General features: G+C 34.9%; 1 protein-coding gene across 3 annotated transcripts in view; it reads right to left on the bottom strand.

The window, feature by feature from the left end:
* MAN2A1 (mannosidase alpha class 2A member 1) overlaps window positions 1-21,612 on the bottom strand; it is a 105,789-nt gene that overhangs the window by 24,956 nt on the left and 59,221 nt on the right. For all 3 annotated transcript variants that reach the window (XR_004365773.3, XM_030257687.4, XM_030257689.4), the window contains 5 exons: window positions 14,114-14,279; window positions 12,538-12,768; window positions 12,330-12,452; window positions 4,730-4,844; window positions 1,093-1,226 (listed from right to left, as the gene is read on the bottom strand). Coding sequence is in view for 2 of the 3 variants with exons in the window: in XM_030257687.4 (XP_030113547.1) it covers window positions 1,093-1,226; window positions 4,730-4,844; window positions 12,330-12,452; window positions 12,538-12,768; window positions 14,114-14,279 (769 nt within the window). In the remaining variant the exon portion in view is untranslated. The remainder of the gene's footprint in view (window positions 1-1,092; window positions 1,227-4,729; window positions 4,845-12,329; window positions 12,453-12,537; window positions 12,769-14,113; window positions 14,280-21,612) is intronic.

Genomic DNA, 21,612 nt, shown 5'->3' with positions numbered 1-21,612 from the left:
ACACAAAATTCAAAAACATACATTTTTTTAAGCAATTAAATTTCAAAATTAAATTTTCAATTAAATTTTCAACATTTATCCTATGTGCTTTGGAAGAACAATCATCACAAAAGCATTCACTCAACTGTATATTATTATTTTGCTTTTTTGAGATTTGTGGCTAAAATTACCACTTTGGAAACTGTAGCTTCAGTGTACTTTCAGATCAAAGAATATTAAAAAAAATGTGAAAGATTCATCAAGGGAACCTACAAAAAGGGAACCTATAAAAAGGAATAATCACAGTTATAAAATGAGAGAAAAAAAATTTCTCCTCTAGAGAGCAAGCAGTGAATAGATTTAAGGCAGCAGAAAAGGAATTGATGTTTTATAATGGGAACTTATTGAAGCACTGTTGAAATTCTTGAATGGTACATGACAAATGAGTAGTAGTATTAAATTATTTCCATATTTAAATATTCACTATCTCAAGCAAAATGCAGTGGTACCAGTAACTGGAAAACTAGTAGTCTTTTACTCAAGGAGTCATGGATCCTGTATTTACAAAACTATTTTTAGCAAGAAAGGAAGGTCAGGAAAAACAATTTTTCTCTCTTTTGTGTGTGCTGCACAGTTCAAGTTACGGCAATGGCCCTTTCCTCAGACGTATTACCAATAGAAAAAGTATAATATATCCAAAAATACACCATTTATTTCCAACACAGCAGTAAGCAGCTGTTCACTAGGTGTGTCCTTATACACTATGTTATCCAGTGGGTTTTAACTGAACAAACAAAACAGAGGAAAAGAAGTCATGCATATATACAAGCAACTAACTACATAGTAACTTGTCATAACCTGTTGTATTTATAATTCTTTTATTAAAAAGAATTTAAAGGAATATTCAATACATTCCTTAAAAGCACACAGTTACTTCTCAGTCTGATCTAAGTCTACCTGTCAAATTTTATGAAAGGTATATTTTTAAAAAGTATTTCTCCTTTTAAATGATTAGTGCAGTTTAACATGAGAGTTTGTTTAATATAAGCTCTTTACATTTACACAGTCAAAACCTGACACCCTAAGCTTTTACAATTAAAAGATGGTAATTACCTGATATCCATTAAGATCAGTATAGAATCTATTTTGACTGTTTATGTCGGATGAAATTCTCATTGCAAGTTCACGATTATATTCTCCTCTTATGTCCACAATATTGGAAACTTCAAGAGACTGACCTTCCAAACCTACATGAAAAAGATGCATTTAAAATCTCTAAAAGTGACTGCCACATGTGTGAGAGTGACTGTGTTCCCAGCACACAGTGATCTAGATCTTATACCTAAGCAGATATTGGAAGACAGGTCAGTTATGCAACAGATGATAGAGCAATATTTCTAATTTGGTACCAATTGAACAGACAGTCTGAAAGAAAGCAATATGTGGTAAGAACCACTGTAGGTTCCAGTAAACCAGTAGGGAACAGCACACAACTGTTAAGTGCTGTCTTTAAATAAATATGCTAGAGCAAGACCTGGCCAGTCACTTCTCCTCTTCACTCTTAAGCAGCTGTCCCTATTCCCAGACGAGAATGAAGTTACTGTATTCTTGATATAATTGTTCAGCTGAGCAGGAAACTTTGAGCAGCTCCATTAATCAAATGAGTGACATTTTTCCTTAAAGACAGTCAATTAAGAAATTTTAACTAATACAACCACTCACAGGACACAAAACATTGTTGACAGGAAAAAAGTTCATATTTATTAAAAGATGGATCAGGTGTCTGAAAATTCAGACAAGCTGTTCAGTGAGGTTTGGTTTTTTTTTTTTCCCTACAGTGCCTTGTACTAAAATTAAATACCTTTAATAACAACCTGACCTTTTCAAACAGTTCAAGTCACAGTCTGGAGTGGAATCATACCATCATTCAGCATCACCACTTCTACCCTTTCTGCAGTCTAATGGGACTAATGATTGCAAAAAGAATTGCACCAAGCAGAACACAGATATGTATTTGTTTCCCCATCTATTTTAGAATCTAAATGCCACCTGCAGAAGTATAGCAACTGTTAAAATGTTAACATTTACCAATGGCTATTAAACTTCAGTGCTAAATGAAGAACTTGATTCAGCTAATTATTTCTATATTCCCAAACTGAGTCTGGAAAATGTGCATTTATATGCTCCACTTTTGATGCTCCCATTAATAGATTTTCCAAATAGTTCAAGTATTTTATCCAAATATTTAAAAGCATGAGTACATTAAGGAAGTACATTAAGCATGAGTACATTAATACAGTAATTTAGTTTAGACTGTCATCATTTTTGTACTGCATAATTTGAGATAATACAAAAATATAACTATGAAGAAAAACAAGCCTCTCAATAAAAGATTCATAGAACCATGTTAATATCAAAAACAGATGCCAATGGCAGCAGAAGTTAAAAATCACTTAGTGGTCAATTACTGAACAGAGTTGTCAACTCAGAGTATTAAACAGATCAAACAGAATTTTAAGCCAAAAGTGGCAAAAGCTATTTTCCCCAAAATTACTGAAGATGTAGGAGTTGGGAGTGCTATCCAACAGCTGGATTAGCTACACAATCAGTCTTGCTACCCCTTGGCAAGTAGGTAGGTTACAACAGGAGATGAGGTTCTGATTTGAAATCAAAATGCATTTATACACATAGTGATTTTTTTCCACATGCTTTGTTACTGTACATATCTAGTAAGTCTTCAAAATATCTTATTTTAATTGAAGTAATGCTATATAAATACTTCCCCTTGCAAAGCCAAGGAAACAGACCTCAGCAAAACAATGATGCAAAGCTATCAAATTTTAAACTTTGAAAAAGTTTACTTAAAGAAATTTAGATAAAAACACACCAAAGAGCAAAGAGACAATATATAAAATATATTTTGCATCATTTTTCCTTGTCAAAGCTAGAAGCATGGTATAGGATTTAACGATGTATACATTATATATGTAATGGTGTAAGTATTGAAACACAGTGATAAAGTAAAAAATTGTCAGAAAAACCAAAGGAAAAAAGTACACTCACAAGGAAAGATAAATTTAAGTGTTAGGAACTGGCAAGCAAGTGATTTTCACTGACAACTCACTTTCTGTGAACTGTGAACAGAAATAATTCCAGCAAGCATTTAGTAGCAAATTAAAGAAAAAGGAGTACTACAGAGCAATCCACTCTAAAATAACATCACCCTAACAAAGGGGGGAAAAAAGGCTTTTCAGGCTTTTTCCCTTGCTGAGAATTTTAGTTTACTAGAACTCCCAAAGGAACGTAATTTTATTTCCACATTCTTGGCAACCTGGTACCTCTTGACCTCAAAGCATCTTTTTTCATATAAGATGATTTTAACTATCTGTCACATAAAACAAAGAAACCATAGTCATAGATATATGTTGTGTTTCCTTAGGTTCTTCAGCAATGAATGCGAACTCTTGGCTTGTGTCCCTAAGGAATGTGAGTTTAAGTTTGATCCAGAATTACTATATGACTTGGGAATTGAATTCCGATTAGCTTTTGGCATATGTGTAAACTCCAGCAATGTCAAACTTCAGTGTACAAATGTCACAAAAATGAAGCATCTGAATCAATTTTAGTTCTAGATCGAAATACACTAGAACTAAAACAAAACAAAAAACAAACAAACAAAATCAAACAGATGATGTCATTATTATTTTTGAAACCTAAAAGAAAGAAGAAGATGAGCAAGCAAAATTTTCAAAGTACTTATAAGTTTTTTATAGAAGTTGTTTAGGAAAAATAATTAAATATGATAAATAGGACTTTAAAAAACATAAAGACAATTTTGATTCCTACAGTAAAGTTGGTAATACAAAACATGTAAATTCCTTCAAGTGAAAACATTAATCAGTGCTCTTTTATCCCAGAATAAATCCAGTAGATAAAAATAATGAATAACTGAAAATTTATATTTCTCAATTACAGAAAGATACACTGAAGCATGTTAACTCCAGTTTCTATATGAAAATAATTATATACAATCACACCATGACTTCCACCTTCTTTTACATTTTTCAGAGGCCAATTCCAATCAAGTTTGGAAGGGTAGAGAGTTTCCAAAATTTCTGTTTACTTAGAATTTCCTTGGAAATCAATAGCTGAACAATATATATCTGAACTTAAGAAGAAAAGCAACTTAAGAAGAAAACTGAAGGCAGCAAAGGAAAACTGGTATGATGTTATGTCCTAAGAGCCAAAAAATTGACTTTTGGTGCTGGTGCCTCTCAACAGACACAGATAATTCTGTCATGAGCTCACTCAAGCAGAAAAAGGACATACAAAGGGAGGTCATAAATAACTAAAGCCTAAACTTGTGAAGTAAACCAGACTTCTCTATTAAGGTCACTGATACATATTGTACTTCCATCAGTAAATGTGAAACTATGAAGGAAACCATATTCTTACATTCTCTCCAAGGTATTTCAAGTTATTTTTATGATTGTCAAAATATGTAGTTAGTTACAGCATTCAGATGAGTCAGTAAAGTCTGGAGAGGTATTTCCAACAAATCTATTGAGTTTAATATACCACCTTAATGACTAGCATGATAGAGAGAAATCACAGTGCAAAGTGTAATGGGATCAATACAACTTCAATCTCATGAACTCTGCAACATTTAAACATTAAAAAGGCAGGTAAGATCCAAGATCATTGTGACATGAAATAACTGCCAAGAGAGACAGAATTTCACAGCTCTTACCCTGGACTTTATACAGCCGTATGGTATGTGTCACGTGGTGAAAAAAACAAACAACTTCTGAGAAAATCACACCATGAGCAACTCGTATGGTAGGTGGGTCTGTAAAAATATACGGCTACAAAAAGAAAACAGAAAGTCAGAGTGGATTTCGGAAGTTTTTCACAAATGTAGTGTCAATAAATTAAAGTATTTAATAAATATTAAAATAGTGAGGTTTTTAAACCACTATAGATCTAAAACATTGGAGATTAAAATTTACTCCTAATCTGAAATTCAGCAACTTCTCTTCAGAGTCCTATATTCTCTTTATAAATACATCTCACAAGTATTTTATGAGGATTAAGGGATACAAGGTCTACAGACAAACACATGAAAAGTATTGATACTGCATCTGGACTGAGCTCTTTTGCTAGAAAAATTATAACTGCTAACCAGTAATTAAACACTGTTCTTTCAAACTCTGGGGCAGGTGGTTTGACTCCCTGCATCAGTGGTACACACTGCACAAGGAAAGCCTCCCCCTACTCTGCTGTGTAGACCAGTTTGCATATCCTTTGAAAATAGAGGAAAAAGCTTTTCCTTCATCAGAAGCAGACATAGTTGCCAGTGGAGCTCTCTGGAATGCAGGGTAGGGCTGGGAATCATTATGAAATGTCAATAAGGACAGTGGCTTACTACTCATGGCTCCTACAGACTAGGACAAACATTGCATAGTCACAGTCAAACCAAAGAGATGAAGAAAATTATTTTTCCATGTAGCCACAGTATTTAGGGTTCTGGCTAGGCAAACAGTGACATTTTAAAAAAAAAAACTGTTGATCCCACACTAAACTGTGTGCACCAGATGGAAATAAATGGATGGCTGCAAAGGTAAAAATAAGTTAAATATTGAGAGTGTACAAGTCAAAAATGAAAATACAACACATGCAACTACTTCAATAGGGAAACAGCTGTAAATAAAGACTTCACTCACAAAAAAACTCATCCCAAATGCTTGAAAAAACACATTATTCAGAGAGATCTAGTCAGAAAGCTCTCAGAAGGTGGCTGTCTTCTGTATATAGCAAGGCCATAAGAACAGAGCATGGTCTTTCTTGAAGCAATGACACCAAACATACATGCAAAACACACTAGAGAAGGGCAAGTACAGCCAAATATCCAACATTCTTTGAGCATATAACTTAATGTATAACAGGGAAGATTTCAAGAAGTATTGTATAAAAGAAAAAAGTGAAAGGGACTTTCAAGAGCAAAAATCCACCTTTTCTATTCACATACTTATTCTTAGAGCTACAGAATACTCTTTAATAAAAGCTTTGCCAGAGCTACAAGAGGCAACTCCGCAGTTATCAACTACAGGAATATTTTGTACAGGAGTTTGGAAGAGAAATTGCAGGTATTTACGCTTTGATAAGATTGTTTGGTTTAGGGAGAAAGGGTTTTTTCCTACAAAAAATCTTATCCAGTTAATCAATAAAAAAACCCTCAAAATAGTGTTTTATCGACTTCTTGATAGTCTACATGAAAAGATTATGGAATACTTCACAAGATCCCATCTTGTCAATAAGACAGACAAATGTTATCTGTTAATGCAAAATCCATTTGCTAGGTGAGAAATACAGAAGGAATATGGTATTCAGGGGGCATATTAGATAGATGAGCTAATATGCTGTGATAAAAGAAATTTGAAGACCAGATCTTAGGTTAAAACCTCTTATGTCCATGAAAAACTGACAATATTCATAATTGTAGACTGAATTCTCCCCTTCTGGCAGAAGAGACTTATTTTCTTTTCTATCACAAATAGGCAGAGAAGACAAACTAATTTAATCAGTGACTACCTGACTTTTAGAAGTTAAAAATCCCACAAAGGAGGAACTGGATGACCAAACAAATGGTGGAGGAATCAAACCCTTCAAAATCCTCCCTGCAGGGCAGAGCAACATGAAGATACTCAAGCTAGAAAAAACAGACTGAAACAGCACCTAAAGGAACACTCAGAAAAGGAACTGAAAAACTTGAGGTCATCAGGACAAGCCAGTGACCTGTGGCCTAGAAGAATGTAACTTCCACAGACAATAGACTGCCAAATATATTCTGTTATCAAAGTAACACAGATCTTAAGGCATTGTGTAGTTTGTAAGAGTATTTTTTGCTCCACTCTCACTGGAGATAGCCAGCAAAATGGAGAGATGCTTGGTGAGTGGCAGGAATATAAAAGGTTATGCACTTACTAGAAAACAATTACCTGAAGTAATTTCAAAAATTAAAAAAAAAAAATACTAAACCCAAACATTTGGAGGAACTCTTTTCCACTGAGTTTTTTAGTACAAAACATGAGTGTGATATTGACAACAGCTATGAAAATACACAGAAAGCTGAAACGAGATGGATATATCAGCTCTCAGATTCTAGGATATTGCCACAAATATTAAGTTCACACACCTGAGCCTCCAGGCCGCTCATGTAGCCAAATCAGCTCCTCTTCTGAAGATAAGTGCAACATGTTATAGATTGTTCTGAACTAAACAAAAAGATGAGTTGATCCTTTTCCTGGAAAAGGAACTGTTATTTTGCAGATATTGCCTGAAACTAATCAATTTTTAAAAAATAGTAATTCTTCATTTTGCTAGGACATGCATTGAGTTTGCAAGCCTCCAATTCAGTCGCAGTGCTAGAAAAAGGCACAAAAGAGGAAGGTGGCTTACAAAGGCAGATGCTACCATGTAGTTTTGGGGATCAGAAAAGTTCTTTCTGATAGAAAGAGTGGCGATGCGATATACACTCAAGTTCTCAAGGATGACTGATCTTCCCTGTATATTGGGCAAGCAGGGAAAAAGAAGTAAATATATGGCAGCGACAGAACAGGGGAGCCTTCAAATTCATGTTTAGTGCCTAGAAAAGCACTAATCTTAGAACTTGATTTGTTGATAGTTACCAGGAGATGCCTTAGCGCTCTCTTGTCCCCCCTTTTGTCCCAGCTAGCTCCGTTGGGGGGGAGCGCTGGCAACTTCCGTGTTTTCCAGCGAACCCTCGCGGGTATCTGCCGGTGCTGCGTGGGTTTGGGAGCGAGGCGAGTCCCGAGGCGAATAAAAGGAGAGAGACTTTTTCCCCCGCGGGCGATATCACGGTTTATTACGGCTTGGTTGGGAAGGCAAAAACCGAAAGGACTGCTGCGTGCTAAGTTCGAGTTTGTCCGTGCCGCCTGGCCGATTCGGGGGCGGGGCAGCGCACTCCGAAGCAGGCCGCGATCCAGGAGAGGCTGTGTGCAGAGCCGCGGCGCTGCTGCCGGCACGTGCGGGAGCCGCGGCGACCGCGGCAGAGGCGACGGCGGCGGTGAGGCTGCGGCAGCGATCGCAGGACAGTCCGAGGCGGCCGCGGTCGCCCGAGGCAGCGGCGGCGATTGCGGCAGTCAGGGGCCGGGCGAGAGAGAGAGCCGCGGCAGCACGCAGGAATCCGGCGGGAGAGAAAGCCCGCGGCGGCACACAGGAATCAGGCGGGAGGAAAAGCCCGCGGGTCGGGCAGCAGCAGCGATCAGGGGCCAGGCGGGAGAAAAAGCACCGGGGCGTCCCCAACCTGCTCTATAAGTACGGGACAGGGGAAACCCGGGGCGGCCAATGAGATAACGCCACGGGGGAACTGGGGATAGTGGGGTGCAGGGGTCTAATGGGAGATGGACAGATGGAAGGGTGCCAGGTCGTATCTCGACCCCGCTGCGTGGCTGACAGATGGTCTGAGAGACGTAAACAGAGTGACTAAGGTAAACCGCAGGGGGAAATGGGAGAACCCGGGAGGTCGTTACAGATCGCGAGGGGATACATGGAATGACCTTATACATAATAGAACATATAATAACACAATTCCACAAGGAGAAATACCAGTTCAGAACCTATAGAGATATAATTGCCCAGGTTTGCCTCACCAAAAACATTTCAATCAACCAAGCTTTTGCTTTTAAACAGGAAAATATCTTTATGCATTGAATATGCAGTTATTCTAGAATCATTGTAAAGATCCTTGGTGAGATACACAGGTCTATGAAAGGTTCCTGGTCCCGGATCTGAAATACAAATGTACTTTTGATGTGAAAGTCTAGAGCAATGTGGAAAGAACGATGATAGACATTTGCAAAACGGATTTGACAAAGTCCTTGTCTCAATTCAGTATTAAGTCTGCTTTGTAAACAATCATGGACTAAAGGACCTTCCAGCATGAAGTAATCTGTTATATGTATCTGTTACATATGGAATAAAAATATGTTGCTTTCATATCCAATGGCTAGTCTGAAGACTTCGCTTTCTAAAGAGTTAAAATAAATAGCTGCTGTAATATCTGTTCCCCTCAGCTCCAGTGGAATGAATTCCATTGCACAAGATCCAGCAGCCTAGTAAGGCAGCTTCTGTTGCGCCTGGAAATCAGAATTTTTCAGAAACAGGACAACAGAACTATGGGTCAAAGGGTTCAGAAATCATCTTTCTGTATTCCTATTCAAGAGAAATAAGACAATCTCTTTTTTGGAAAGATACTAGGAAGGAGGCCTGGGGAGAAGCTAGCTAGGAATTGTAAGGGAGACTACCTGGAACAAAGTTATACCTCATGGATCCCTATGGTATATTAAAATACTTAAAATCAAAACAGGTGCCAAAGGGTGGAAATAACTGGGTATACACCTTCACCAAAACATTTACTGGCTTGTATAGAAAATAGCATGGTATGTTGCAGCCTGGAGGCATGAAGTATGGGCAATTAACTTTTCCCCTTGTAGACAAGTAAAGCATTCCTAACCATTTTAGTGTGGCCAGGAAACTTCTGGTAGTAAAGCACACTGTTGGTCTGAGTGCCAAAAAAAACAATGCCCAGGGAAAAGTTTTCAACAACACATGAAATGTTCTGCATTGGTCTAAAATTAAAAAAAAAAAAATAAAAAATCACAAGACAAAGCCTGAAACAAATCTGTTTTCTTATATATTCTGTTAGTACATAAGTACCTATGGAAACTAGTACATACAAAGAATCACAGAACTAGCACCCTGAGAGAGAATCAAAATTTCCTAGTCTGGGTGTACTTATCTGTAAAACAAAAAAATCAACTATTCACATTGATCCCATGAACATTTAGCATCTGAGGCTTTGGAAAAAACTGCTTTGTTCTATTCCCTATTGATACCAATCACGGCTAGTAAGAAGTCATGACATATTGACATGTCTTGAATACACAGAAGAAAATACAGACATGTAACTGTTTCGAAATTTATTGAATACTGTGGGTTTTTTTTCCCCACAGCTCTACAAAAATAAATAAATAAAAAAAGTTAGATATTCTTCACAAAATCACAGGAGTTAAAAAAACATGTTTTGTCTTTATGAACAGGACACTGTTTATACTTATTGTAAGGCCCAAGAAAATCCCTTCCATTCAAACTTTGTTAACATTGTCAATCAGTTGCACTGCACTGCCATTTAAAAAAAATTAAGATTCTGCCTTTTTCCCTGGTGCCTTGCTTTCTGTTTTAATTTTGCAGGAAAAACAAAGGCATGGTAGGGGGACTGTCCTATCTCTCTAAACCTGCAGGATGGAACCCCCACTCTGTGCCTCTCTTCTGGACTTTGCACTGTTCATATTGTTCATAATTATGGTTAGACAAATGATTAAACAAGATGAAGAAAAATAATTTCTGAGTATTGCAGACTGAAAATAAAGTAACCAAAAGATTTATCAGACATAAAATTAATCAGTTAACAAAGGCAAAGAAAACATAACCCTACTCATACCAGAGGAAAACAGCCCAACATAAAAAGCAAATTTTGCTGTAAAACATAGGGTAAAGGAGGTAACAAAAAATCAAAACAACAAAACACCTAGCCAAAAATCAAGAAAATTGCCTGCCATCTATCCTGCCAATTCACACAAGGACTTAGAAAGTTAGTCAATCCACATTACAGTAAGAACCCTGAACAGATGGCATTTCTTTTAAGAAAGAAAGCATTAGCTCAAACTGGTTTAGAAACTACTATGGAATTACTCTGTTATTCCCATTGGGACAATTTAATTAGTGTTATTAAAATGCAAGCCAAATGAGCCTTATGGTGAAGCAAACTATTAATGAAGGAGAATTTTCAGAAGTATAACAATTTCATTTTTATTGTATAAAACGTTCAAAAGTTGAACAGCACCCTTTTAATGTTAACTTAAAATGTAGTTTAATTTATTTTTTCTTTTCTAATTGTGCTTTCAGACATGTGACAGACATTTTCTGTTTAAACCATACAATTTTGCTACCTCAATTTGTCCAGACTTTTATAAAGCAAATTACTTAAATGTATAGATAATATTACGTAACTGCTAGATTTAGTGATTATTTTGAAAAGCAAAAGATGAAACAGAATATAAAATGAAATTAGTTAAAATGTGACCATGCAGCTAGTGAAAGGTAAAAATTAAAAAACCTAAGTGATATTATTCAACTATTCACAGATAAAAACACAATAAAATGAAGGAATATGAAATGGCATTTTAAATTAATGATAAGGAAACCCTGATGAACATATCTGAAGTAAACTATTATGGGACTAAATACACTAAATGTTAAAACCTGTCAAATCACAATCTCAAAAGGTAAGCTTCTAGGAAAGACTGCTAAAAGAAAAGGAAACTGTCTTGTTTCCTTCTAGACTGATTTACACAGAGGAAGAAATAGGAAAAGAAAAAAAGAAAACAGAAAGAAAGAAAGCCAAACACCTTTCCCTCCAGCCAGAAAGTAGAATGATTACTCTTGCATATTTCCTAAAATGGTAAGCATACAGCTCATCGTTTGCCTTATGTATGCAACTTGAGTTTTCACAAGAGAAACTCAGAAGAAATAGGCTGCCAACTAGCTAGCTTCATAAATGTTCATTATTTTATCTTTTGCCTTCTGAAATATCACCCTTCCAGTTCCAAAAGGGAAGTAGTAGACTCCATATGGTAATGAAGTCACTGTAAGAACACTGCCATCTCGCAGTTTCCAATTTGAAAACTAATAGGACTATGCTGTTGCTCTCCAATAATTACACAGCTAAAAATACAGATAATCCTAGAGAACTAAATCAGAACAATTCCTTACTACTCTGTCTTTATATTCAACCAACTGGGACTCAGTATCTTAATTACTATATTAAACCAAGTATGCTAATATCAGCTTAAAAAGTAGCTCTGAACAAGAAGCAATGCATTCACAATTATAAAAAATAAAAACCAGAAAAGTGAAGATGTAGAAATTAACACATTTTTATCATAGAAAGTAAAACTGAACTTATTTCATCGATAATGAATGGTAGCATCTCACTGAATTTCTGGCAAGGATTGCATTTTAATTTTTTTGGGAGGGAATCATAAATATTCTCCAGATATTCATATTTTCAAATTTCTATTGTGTTTTTGCTCTGATGTAGGATTAGGAAGTATGAACTTCTGCCAAACATTTCAATAGCCCATGTCATTATGTCTAGCCACACACAGCTTTTATTTCAGTTTTGGGGATAACTAGCTCTTCCAATCTATATTTGCCAAACACTTTAAGTTACTTCAAGATTAGAATTTCTTTGCAAACACAAAGTGTACCTTGGCATCTCCATCGGGTAAGAAGAGATAAGCTCCACTTTTATCTCGGTTGCTGGTAGTTCCATACCAAGCAAACTCCATCTTCATTTGATGATTTTTACCATCTTCCTTGGTGTTTATTTTCTAAAAGGACAGAGATTCATGTTAGTTTTCCATAAAACAGCACAAAAAAGTAAAATATAGTGTTTTGAAATAAAATATAACATACCTCCAGTAACCCAGACATTCCAGAAAACCATAAATTCATGTATGTATTCTCTAAGATTATATTATCCACAGAATGCTGCATCTCTTTTATCTTGAAAATCCCATCTGGCTTCTCCTGCCTGCTATTCCTTACATATATGTTATAGTCAGCTAAAACTGCTTCTGAACTCTCATCCTCCAGAAGCTGGTAAACTCCAATCCCAAGAGGTGGTAGATGTGCCACAAAAGACATCTGTTGGGAGCAAATAAGTAGCCATTACTAAGAATAGCAAAATATCAAATTTTTATACAGAATTTATGTTCAGAATTATTCCTTTTGCTTGAATAATTTTAGGATGGCTGAGTTTTCCCATAGTCCATAAATAAATATGAAAAATTAACAAACAAAAATATCTACATGACTAATTTGCTTAACATCAAGATTACCATTATATTTATACAATAACAATTTTGAATCTTATTAAGAATGTTAGTTGTGATATGCAGTTCTGGGTATATTTGCTTTTCATTGAAGATGCACGTGTACTGGATCAATACTCACAGACTCACTTATCACAGACTCTACTTATCACTTATCACTGGGCACCTCCTCAGCCTCGGGACACAGTGAATGAATTCCTTGTTTTGCTTTGCTTGTGTGCACAGCTTCAGCTTTACCCACAATCTTTCTCACCAATGCCCATCCAATTTTTTTCCTCCACCCCCACTGTGTCAGTGAGTGACCAAGTGTGTGGGGTAGAGCTACTTAGCAAGGTTTACTCAGAATAATTATCCCTTTGGAATACAACTCAGAGATAGTTATTGAATTAGCTTCACAGAATATTACCCTGAACCAAGTTTCTACGTAAAAAGGAATCAAAACATAAGACTGAAAGCAGTCTATTTCTATTACAGTCATACACTATTACTATTTCATTAAAACATTTATTTCATTAAAACTTTTTTCATTAAAAACTTATTTCATTAAAAATTTAATGAAATAAATTTCTGATATGTCGTGTGATCATTGAAGACAGTTTTCTATAATGATGTGCAACTCAAATATTCTTAGAAGTTTTGCTTCAAACAAAAAACAGGAGATGGGCTTGAAGATATCTGTCCAGCTTGAGTATTTGGAAGGGAAGAGGACATCTAAATGTAAATGCTTAAGTCGTTTCATGTATAAGACTTTCCAGCTGGTGTGCTTGAGAACATACAGACATGTTTGACTTTGTGTACAGACTGGCACTTGAAGGAAGAAGCAGCTAAATTGAGAAAGCAAGGGGAAAAGACACACATCCAGTATTTTCCAGTCATGCAGCTGAAACTGATCCTTTAAATGTAGTAAATTATATCACAAAACTTTAACAGCTTACCAGTTTAGAATAGATTAATGCTAAACACGTGTATGTTGAGTTTTTAGGGGGTTCTTTGGGGAGGTTTCTTTGGTGTTTTTACTTATAGTGACTGAATTAATAGTATTGTCTATGGAGAACAGAATGGCCAATATGTGCAGTACACTTTCCATTTTCTTCAACTATAAAGCTACAGTAGCTATCAAAAACATATTTTAATGCTTTTTACTTAAAGTAGGGTACCTGATAAGCTTCATGTGATACTGTAGTTGCTCCATCCCAAACAGCACTAATCTGGACAGTAACAGGTTTTCCCAAAGGAGACAATAATTTAACTCTGGGTGAATTCACATTGACTGAAACCACTGAAAATCGCTCTTGTTCCGTAGGATTATGTATCAAAAGGTATCTGAAAGAAACATATTTACTAAATTATCTTTTGGCAACCAAGCTTCCTCCTTCAGGTTTAATGTTACTGCACATAAATTTTACATACAAAGAATTAAAACAACATTAGAACAACAAGTACATACCACAACAAATAAATATACAAAACATAACTAAGAAACAATGGATATTTAACATCAGATTATTATTATTATAATTATTTGCAGATCTTATTTTCTTAATGCTATTACTTGCCCAAGAAATTTTGAAAATTCCTTACAAAAAAATACATCTATTTCCCATTATAATTGCTAAAGATTTGCTATTAACAGTTGCAAGCACAATCAAGACACTTTAAATGTATTTTTCAGGCTGAACTATCAAATTCTCATCCACAATTGCCTCTTTTTAACACAGCTTAGAAAAAAATGAGTGAAGTAAACTGACTCTACATATATATATATACATATATTCACTAAAGGACCTAGTTTCTCTCTTCTATAAGGGAAATACAAAATTGTTTAAATTATAATTTAGCGTCATTCACTATGGCAACTATTTGCATATCTTCTTAATAGGTACATATGGAATAAGTATTTTTTTTCCACAGTCTTCCATTTGAACATAGATTATGCTATTAACTAAAAGAATCAGCCCTGAGCTGAAGACTGCCTTTATTAGCCTATATAATTTTTATTATTACAGGTTCATGTATTGCAAGGTATAGAAAAACATTTGTGGTATAGAAGGTATAGAACATTTGTGGTTCATACATATGTAGGACTATCATTGTACTTCTTGCCTTTTCACTGACAAGCTCAAAGAATGGAGTGTTTACAGCTGTTCCTGAAGTTTCCCTCTGTTCATTCCATCCTTTAGAAGTCTTTTATAACAAAAGCTGCTCCTGCCAAAACTTCTGGTGTTTTCTTAACCACATACAGCAGAACCAATACTCTATTTTCAACCTCCTTAACACTCTCCACTGTAAAGCAGTTTACTTCTTCATGGGATCTGATCTTACATCAGTTCCCTTGAGATCCATTTCTTATGAAATCACTCCTTCCACATTTCTTCTGAGCAGATTCTCCTTCTTCTCTGCTCTGTGTTTTCTATGCAGATTATTCAGGATTTTGTCCATGGTTTTGTTTCTTTTGCTTTCACATCTTAAACCTCAAATTCAATTATCCCCTTCACAGACTAAAATACTTCACCCAGAATTATCTCCATCCACCCAACCTACAAATCTTATTCAGAACCCTGACTAGGCCACCATTTCCCCCTTATCTTCTTACTGGCTTCCTTTGTTTGCCTGCATCAAACACAGCTAGTAAATTTCCCAGCACTTCGCTGCTCCCCTATTATCTCACAATCAGTATAAAATGAAAGGTCAGCCCCAGCTTCTCATTAGTTGAATAAACAAAATCAGAGGCCTTTTTATATCAAGAACTTTTGGATTACTTGCCATGTATCAAATGAGCATAGCATAAAAAAATATTTTCTTTTTAACTCCTTAAATTCCTGTGTTGAAGTATTGTTTAAATAATGATTTTAAAGCATGCCAATGATTTTCAATGTGCATTTGTGATCACAACCAAAAATGCTTTTGGATGCTTTCTTTTGCCTTGTTTCATGATGAAGACTCCTAGATTACCAGGCAATGTAATAGTTAACCATATTCTGGGTTAGCTTTCAGAGTCATTAAGAACTTGGGCAAGACTTTCTGAGAACCTCCCCTAGACTTCAGTAGGGCAATTTGCACTTGTGCTTATGCGGAGCTGTCTTCTTTCAGAGAAAAAATTTAATTTAAATGTTTTGGTAAATCTCAATAGGTGTTTTTGTTGGTTTGTTTTGGTGGATTTTTTTTTTTTTTAAGACATTAATGGAATCAAAAAACCTAGCTAAACCAACCCTGCTCTCAGTCTCAACCCATTACAAATTAGGAAGAAAAAAGAAATTATACCAAATTTTTTTAAGAACTCCTCATGTACTGTGAAACAAGAATGTTAGGAACTCTGTCAGAAACAATACAGACTGAGAGATGATTGAACAACAAAGCTCAAAATAAATCCTCATTCTCATCCATCAACAGAACACCACATCTTTTTTTCTTTATTCTTCTTATACAATTGAATTTCTCAATTCTTATGCCTCCAAGTAAAAGGAGACCTTATCCATATAATAATTTTTCAGTAATGCTACACATCCTTATGAAATTTAAATTATCTGCCAAGCAAAGAACATATTAGTGCAATAAATATTTCCAGAAACTTTGTTCATCTTCCCATAGGTACAAACATATTTCACAACTTTAATTAGTTGCATGACAAATTCACTTATAACAAAAGACCTTATGAACTGCAGCATTATTATTATTATTATTATATTTCATCAGGCTATTTTTTTTTAAAAACTGTATTGGATTAACAAATCTATTGTATCAAAATATATACATTTTTAAGTCCTTGAATCAATGTATTTTAAGTTCATTATGTGTGTGTAGAATAATAAGATAGAGGAGGCTAGCAATGACAGTGTAGATTTTCAGCACTTAAAATGCAGAAGTTTTGACTAGATGCTAATATTTTGTTTTGACATACTATTTCAGGAGGACTGTAGTAACTACTGCATAGAGAGCAGGACAATTCTTGTGCATTTACAAAAGCATTTACTAATGTAATTAAATCACATTACTTCTGAAGTACCATTCAACTCCCACCTTTAAATAATATCCCACTGTAAAAATTTTAGATTTTATTTGAGAAAAAAAAAAGAGCTACACCTTACTTAAGCTGTATCTTTGCAAAGACTGTCAGACAAAAAGCTGTGTAAAATTGCTTAATGCACTGTGGTTGCATTACAGAGAGAATCAACCTGATAATATTTAAAGGTTTTCTATTCCTTATCTTAAGGCAAAAACATGGATATTACTGTCTTTCAAAAAAAGCAAGCAAATATTTTCTTTTCATTATTCAGTTAACTGGTCTTTAGCAACAACATCAATAAAACTATTAAAGTTTACCTCTTTCATTCAGTTGAAGAGTGAAGAGTTATTGGTAAAATTAATATGAAAAATTATATCTGATATTTACATTAGAGGCACCATTATGGCCAATAATTTAATATTTTATTTTATTTATTCAAGAAATCTAAGAATCCTAAAACTATATTACAATAAACTGCATTGATATAAAAACCATGACTAAACCACTCATATGGAGACCACATATTTCACCTCTGCACTGGGAGCAGGTGTTAACTGTTCCCAGTCTATTCAAAAAAGAGAAGTTATTGTAGATTTGAACTCTTAATCCTAAATTGGATGCATCACAAATATTTAAAATTTAAGAAAAGCAAATCCTGACACCTTTTCAGACACCTTTGGAAAGATACACCTTAAATTCTTTTACCCCATACTTTTTTGGGTCTCAAACTCAAAACAGGTATCTTTTAGTCATATAAGCATGAGCACTTTCCCTAGATAATCTACTATTAATAACCTTAATAAACGCTATTAAATGTATACATACAAGAATATTTTGACCAGTATTTCCTGTAGTACAAGATTTAACTCGTTGTGGAATATTTTCAGCAGGAGCTGGAATGCACAACTCCCCTCCCACCTCCCCTCTTCTTACTTCAAATACTTTCATTATTAAATTAAGAAAAATATGTAAACTGCTGTAGCTTTATTTACAGACAAAAATATGAATAAAGATGATTTATTTAGATCTCTAACAACTTTAATCTCTGCCTCCTAAAATAATATTTTTTCTTAAACAGAAGAGCTTCAGAATTTCAAAATATCACTGTTTACTGTTTCTCCAATGTGCATAAACATATAGGCATATATGTTGATACACACATTTACTGGTAACACCTGCAACACAATTACCATAATTACCACTTCCTATTGAAGTTCATTCATCCTTCCTTCTCAAGGGATGCACTCAACTAAGCTGAGAAACCACAATTCACTATTAGTAAATGTCAGAGCATCATCTGTGATAAGGGCTTATTCAAAAACCACCTTTCAAGGCACTTGGGATTTACAGTTCAAGCAACAGCGTTCATTGTTCATCAGAGTAACTTTATTCAAATACATCTGGAGGACCGGTTCCTTGAGGACCTCTAGGTCAGATAGATCAATTTTACTGAAATTTCTACAGCAAACCTTCTGAGACAGACTGGAGCATTTTCCATTATAAATGGATTCAGAGTCAGTTCTTTGGACTCATAAGCATAATTTTAATGCAAAGTTACATGAACAAAACTTTCAAAGTGATTAGTTTCTTTCACTCTCCTCCTACACAGGCCAAGGTAAAAACCATCTAAGTGGTGAAAACAAAATGTAACAAGTACACCCAAAACTGAGAAAAGATACAAGACATGAAGCTAAATGATATACAATATCAGTGGTCTTCCAGTGAAGAACAAAAGAGAACAGATGCATGTGAGTTCTGAAAGAAACAAGAGAGGAATAATGAAAACAGATTTAAATGCTTTATACTATAGAGAAAAGGAATTTAAGTAACTACATATGTTAAGGGTCACCAGAGAGGCTGGTGGGTTAGAAACCACAATTCAGCTACAAATGTATCCTGGGTTCTTGACTCTTGATGGACTTTGATAGACTAGGACTTTAAAATTGTAAACAAAACTGAAATTCTCTCAAAAAATCATTTTACTGGTAATAGAACCAAAAATGTCTCACATCTTAAAATTACAAGAAAGAATTGCTTTGAAAGATGAGGGAAGAGTCAGTAGGAAGTAATATCTAATTACCAAACATTGATGTATATGAGGTAGAAACAAGCTAGGTCTTAATATTTAAACTGCATAAAGCACTGCTTGCCATGGTAGCTTCCAAAAATACCATTAAAAAATCAAAACTACAAGACTTCTGATGTATGGTGGAATTTCAACAAAACCCCCCCTAAAAATTCCAAGAGATTACAATCGTTAAGAAACTGTCATGAATTGCCATTACACAGATGCTTGTCTTTGGGGATGGAAGTACATGGAAGGAAAAGAATCAAGACCGTCTATTTAAACCAGGCATTTATCTGCTCATTGTGTTATTAAAAAGCTCTCTCCTTGTTGTAGGGGGCCATGGGGAAAAACATAGAATAAAACCTAAATTAAAAATTCCCTTTTCTGAAGATGGAAAACTCTATTGAATACTTATTCAAACTGGTAGGTGTAAAAAAAAAAAAAAAAAAAAAAAGTCAAGTTACTTAGCTCTTTTCAAAACTATAATGGTCCCTCATGTAAGGGTCAAGGTCCCCTCATACATTTTGTATGCTTTTCTGCTAAGAATTACTAAAGATGACCTATAAAATATAATTATAGAAACTATAAAATAATTGTTCTGAAAATAAATGCCATATATACAATCTTCAGGATATGATCTGTTCATAGTGCTCCTCTGGTTATACAAAAATTAGACATTTTTCAATATCTCAATCCATGTTCTGTTCTTAATATTCCTTTAGGAAAAAAACTCATCAAAAGCCAACTGTGCAGGCTCATGATTGTGACACTCTCCTTGGCAGCAGATTAATGCTTTTTCCCTACAGTTCTTCTATCAAGTACTAAATTTGGCTTCAGAAGCTGTGTGTTTCACAGCATTTCAAGACACTTTTCAGTTCTATTCAAATTTCATTTTGTAAGAAATTTAGGCAAGAGAGAAAGTTTTGGACAACATTACTCAAACTCTCACACATGAAAGTCTTCTGACCAATGTCCTCCACTTTTTTGAAAGTATTTAAGTCTGATTCATGCTAATTTCAAAGAAAATTTGACTCTGCAGGTATTTTAAACTATCCTTATTTCCTTCTCTGTAAATGAATATTTATTTCTTAAATGTAAAATATTCTCATGATTTCACCCAAATTATACTTCTTCTACTGCATGTTATTGCAAATACTGAACTCTGTGTCTCTGTGTACCTCCAACTATTATCAGTGACATCTGATCCACAACCTGCTTTCAATAGTGGGAAACTACTTAAAAAAAAGGAAACAAAAAGTATCAAAATTAATTTGTCAATTATTATATAAAACCCCATAGGGCCTGAGGAATTATTTAATGTATTTTGGAACAAATATGGATGGATATTTGTCCAATAATACAAAAATATTTTTCTTCCTAGTTCATATTTCAAAAAGGAACAAAATCAGCACTACACATTAGATACATCAGAGTAGCTATTCTGGGTTTTTTTCCAGAAGGGGAAGTGCACTTCCAATGTTAAATCACACCAACTAATTTACAGAAATTTGATGTTAGGGGTTTAGGATATTTCTTTTAGAAACAGAATTTCTGGAGGATGAGGAGAGGGAGGAGTGTAGAGAGGCAAAGGGAAAATGCAGGATTTTCCGGTATGAGGAAATTTCTTGACCCTTTGCACTCCCACAGAGAACAGATCTGCTGCTACCAATCTAGACAGTCAGTACTAGTAGTTACTGCACTGCTCAATACTCCTCACCACATGTGAAACCCACTTATCTACAGTAACAGTAATTTTAAAAAATCACCAAAAAAGACCTCCACAACCCTCTCAAACATCACTCTGTAAACATTTAATGCATAAAACAGTTAAAATACCCAGCACTCAGACAATCTTTCATCAAAAATGATACAAAAGCATCCAGCTTTTACAACAGATTTGCCAAGTGACAAAATAATATTTGTCAGAGGAAAAAACCTTTTTGTCCTGAACAGAAAAATCTGTTTTCCTGTACAACAAACAACAAATTGCTGTGCTTGTGCACAACAACTCTAAGCAGATATTCTCTCATTAGAGCTACCAGTTCTTATACAAACATCATCCAGCCTTTTAGATCACTGGAAGGTCTTACATATCTTAACCAAGCCCTTTTCTCTTTTATTCCACCTAGTCAAACAGAGGTCTGTGCACAAGACTATTCTATAACCTTAGGTCATGTCAGGTATTACAAAATACACTTTTTTCACTATGATTCCCAAGAGTAAAATGAGGAGACAAAGGAAAATCTAGATATTAATAACTCCCCCCCCCCCCCCCCAAGACTAGGAGGCTGCTGTAGCTTGACCTCTTAGACAAAGTGAGAAATCACTAGGGCAAACCTTGAAAAATGCTAAATTGCATTTCTTGAAAAAGTCCAAATCTAATTATATTGTTCTGCAGCTCAAGTAACAGTTTTTCTAATATAAAATTAAATTTTTAATTATTTTAGACATTTCCTCCAATTATGTCTTCCTATTTTCCACTGTGTGCATAATGACTGTAACAAACCTTGCTGGCATTTATAGACTTATCTTCCTTATTATCAGTCTTTTCAAACTAAACAGATGATGCTCTTTCAGTATCTCTT

The sequence above is a fragment of the Taeniopygia guttata genome, chromosome Z, assembly GCF_048771995.1.
Source record: "Taeniopygia guttata chromosome Z, bTaeGut7.mat, whole genome shotgun sequence".
Lineage (NCBI taxonomy): Eukaryota > Metazoa > Chordata > Aves > Passeriformes > Estrildidae > Taeniopygia > Taeniopygia guttata.
The sequence above is the reverse complement of the archived record's forward strand: the minus strand, read 5'-3'. Positions and strand labels throughout refer to the sequence as shown.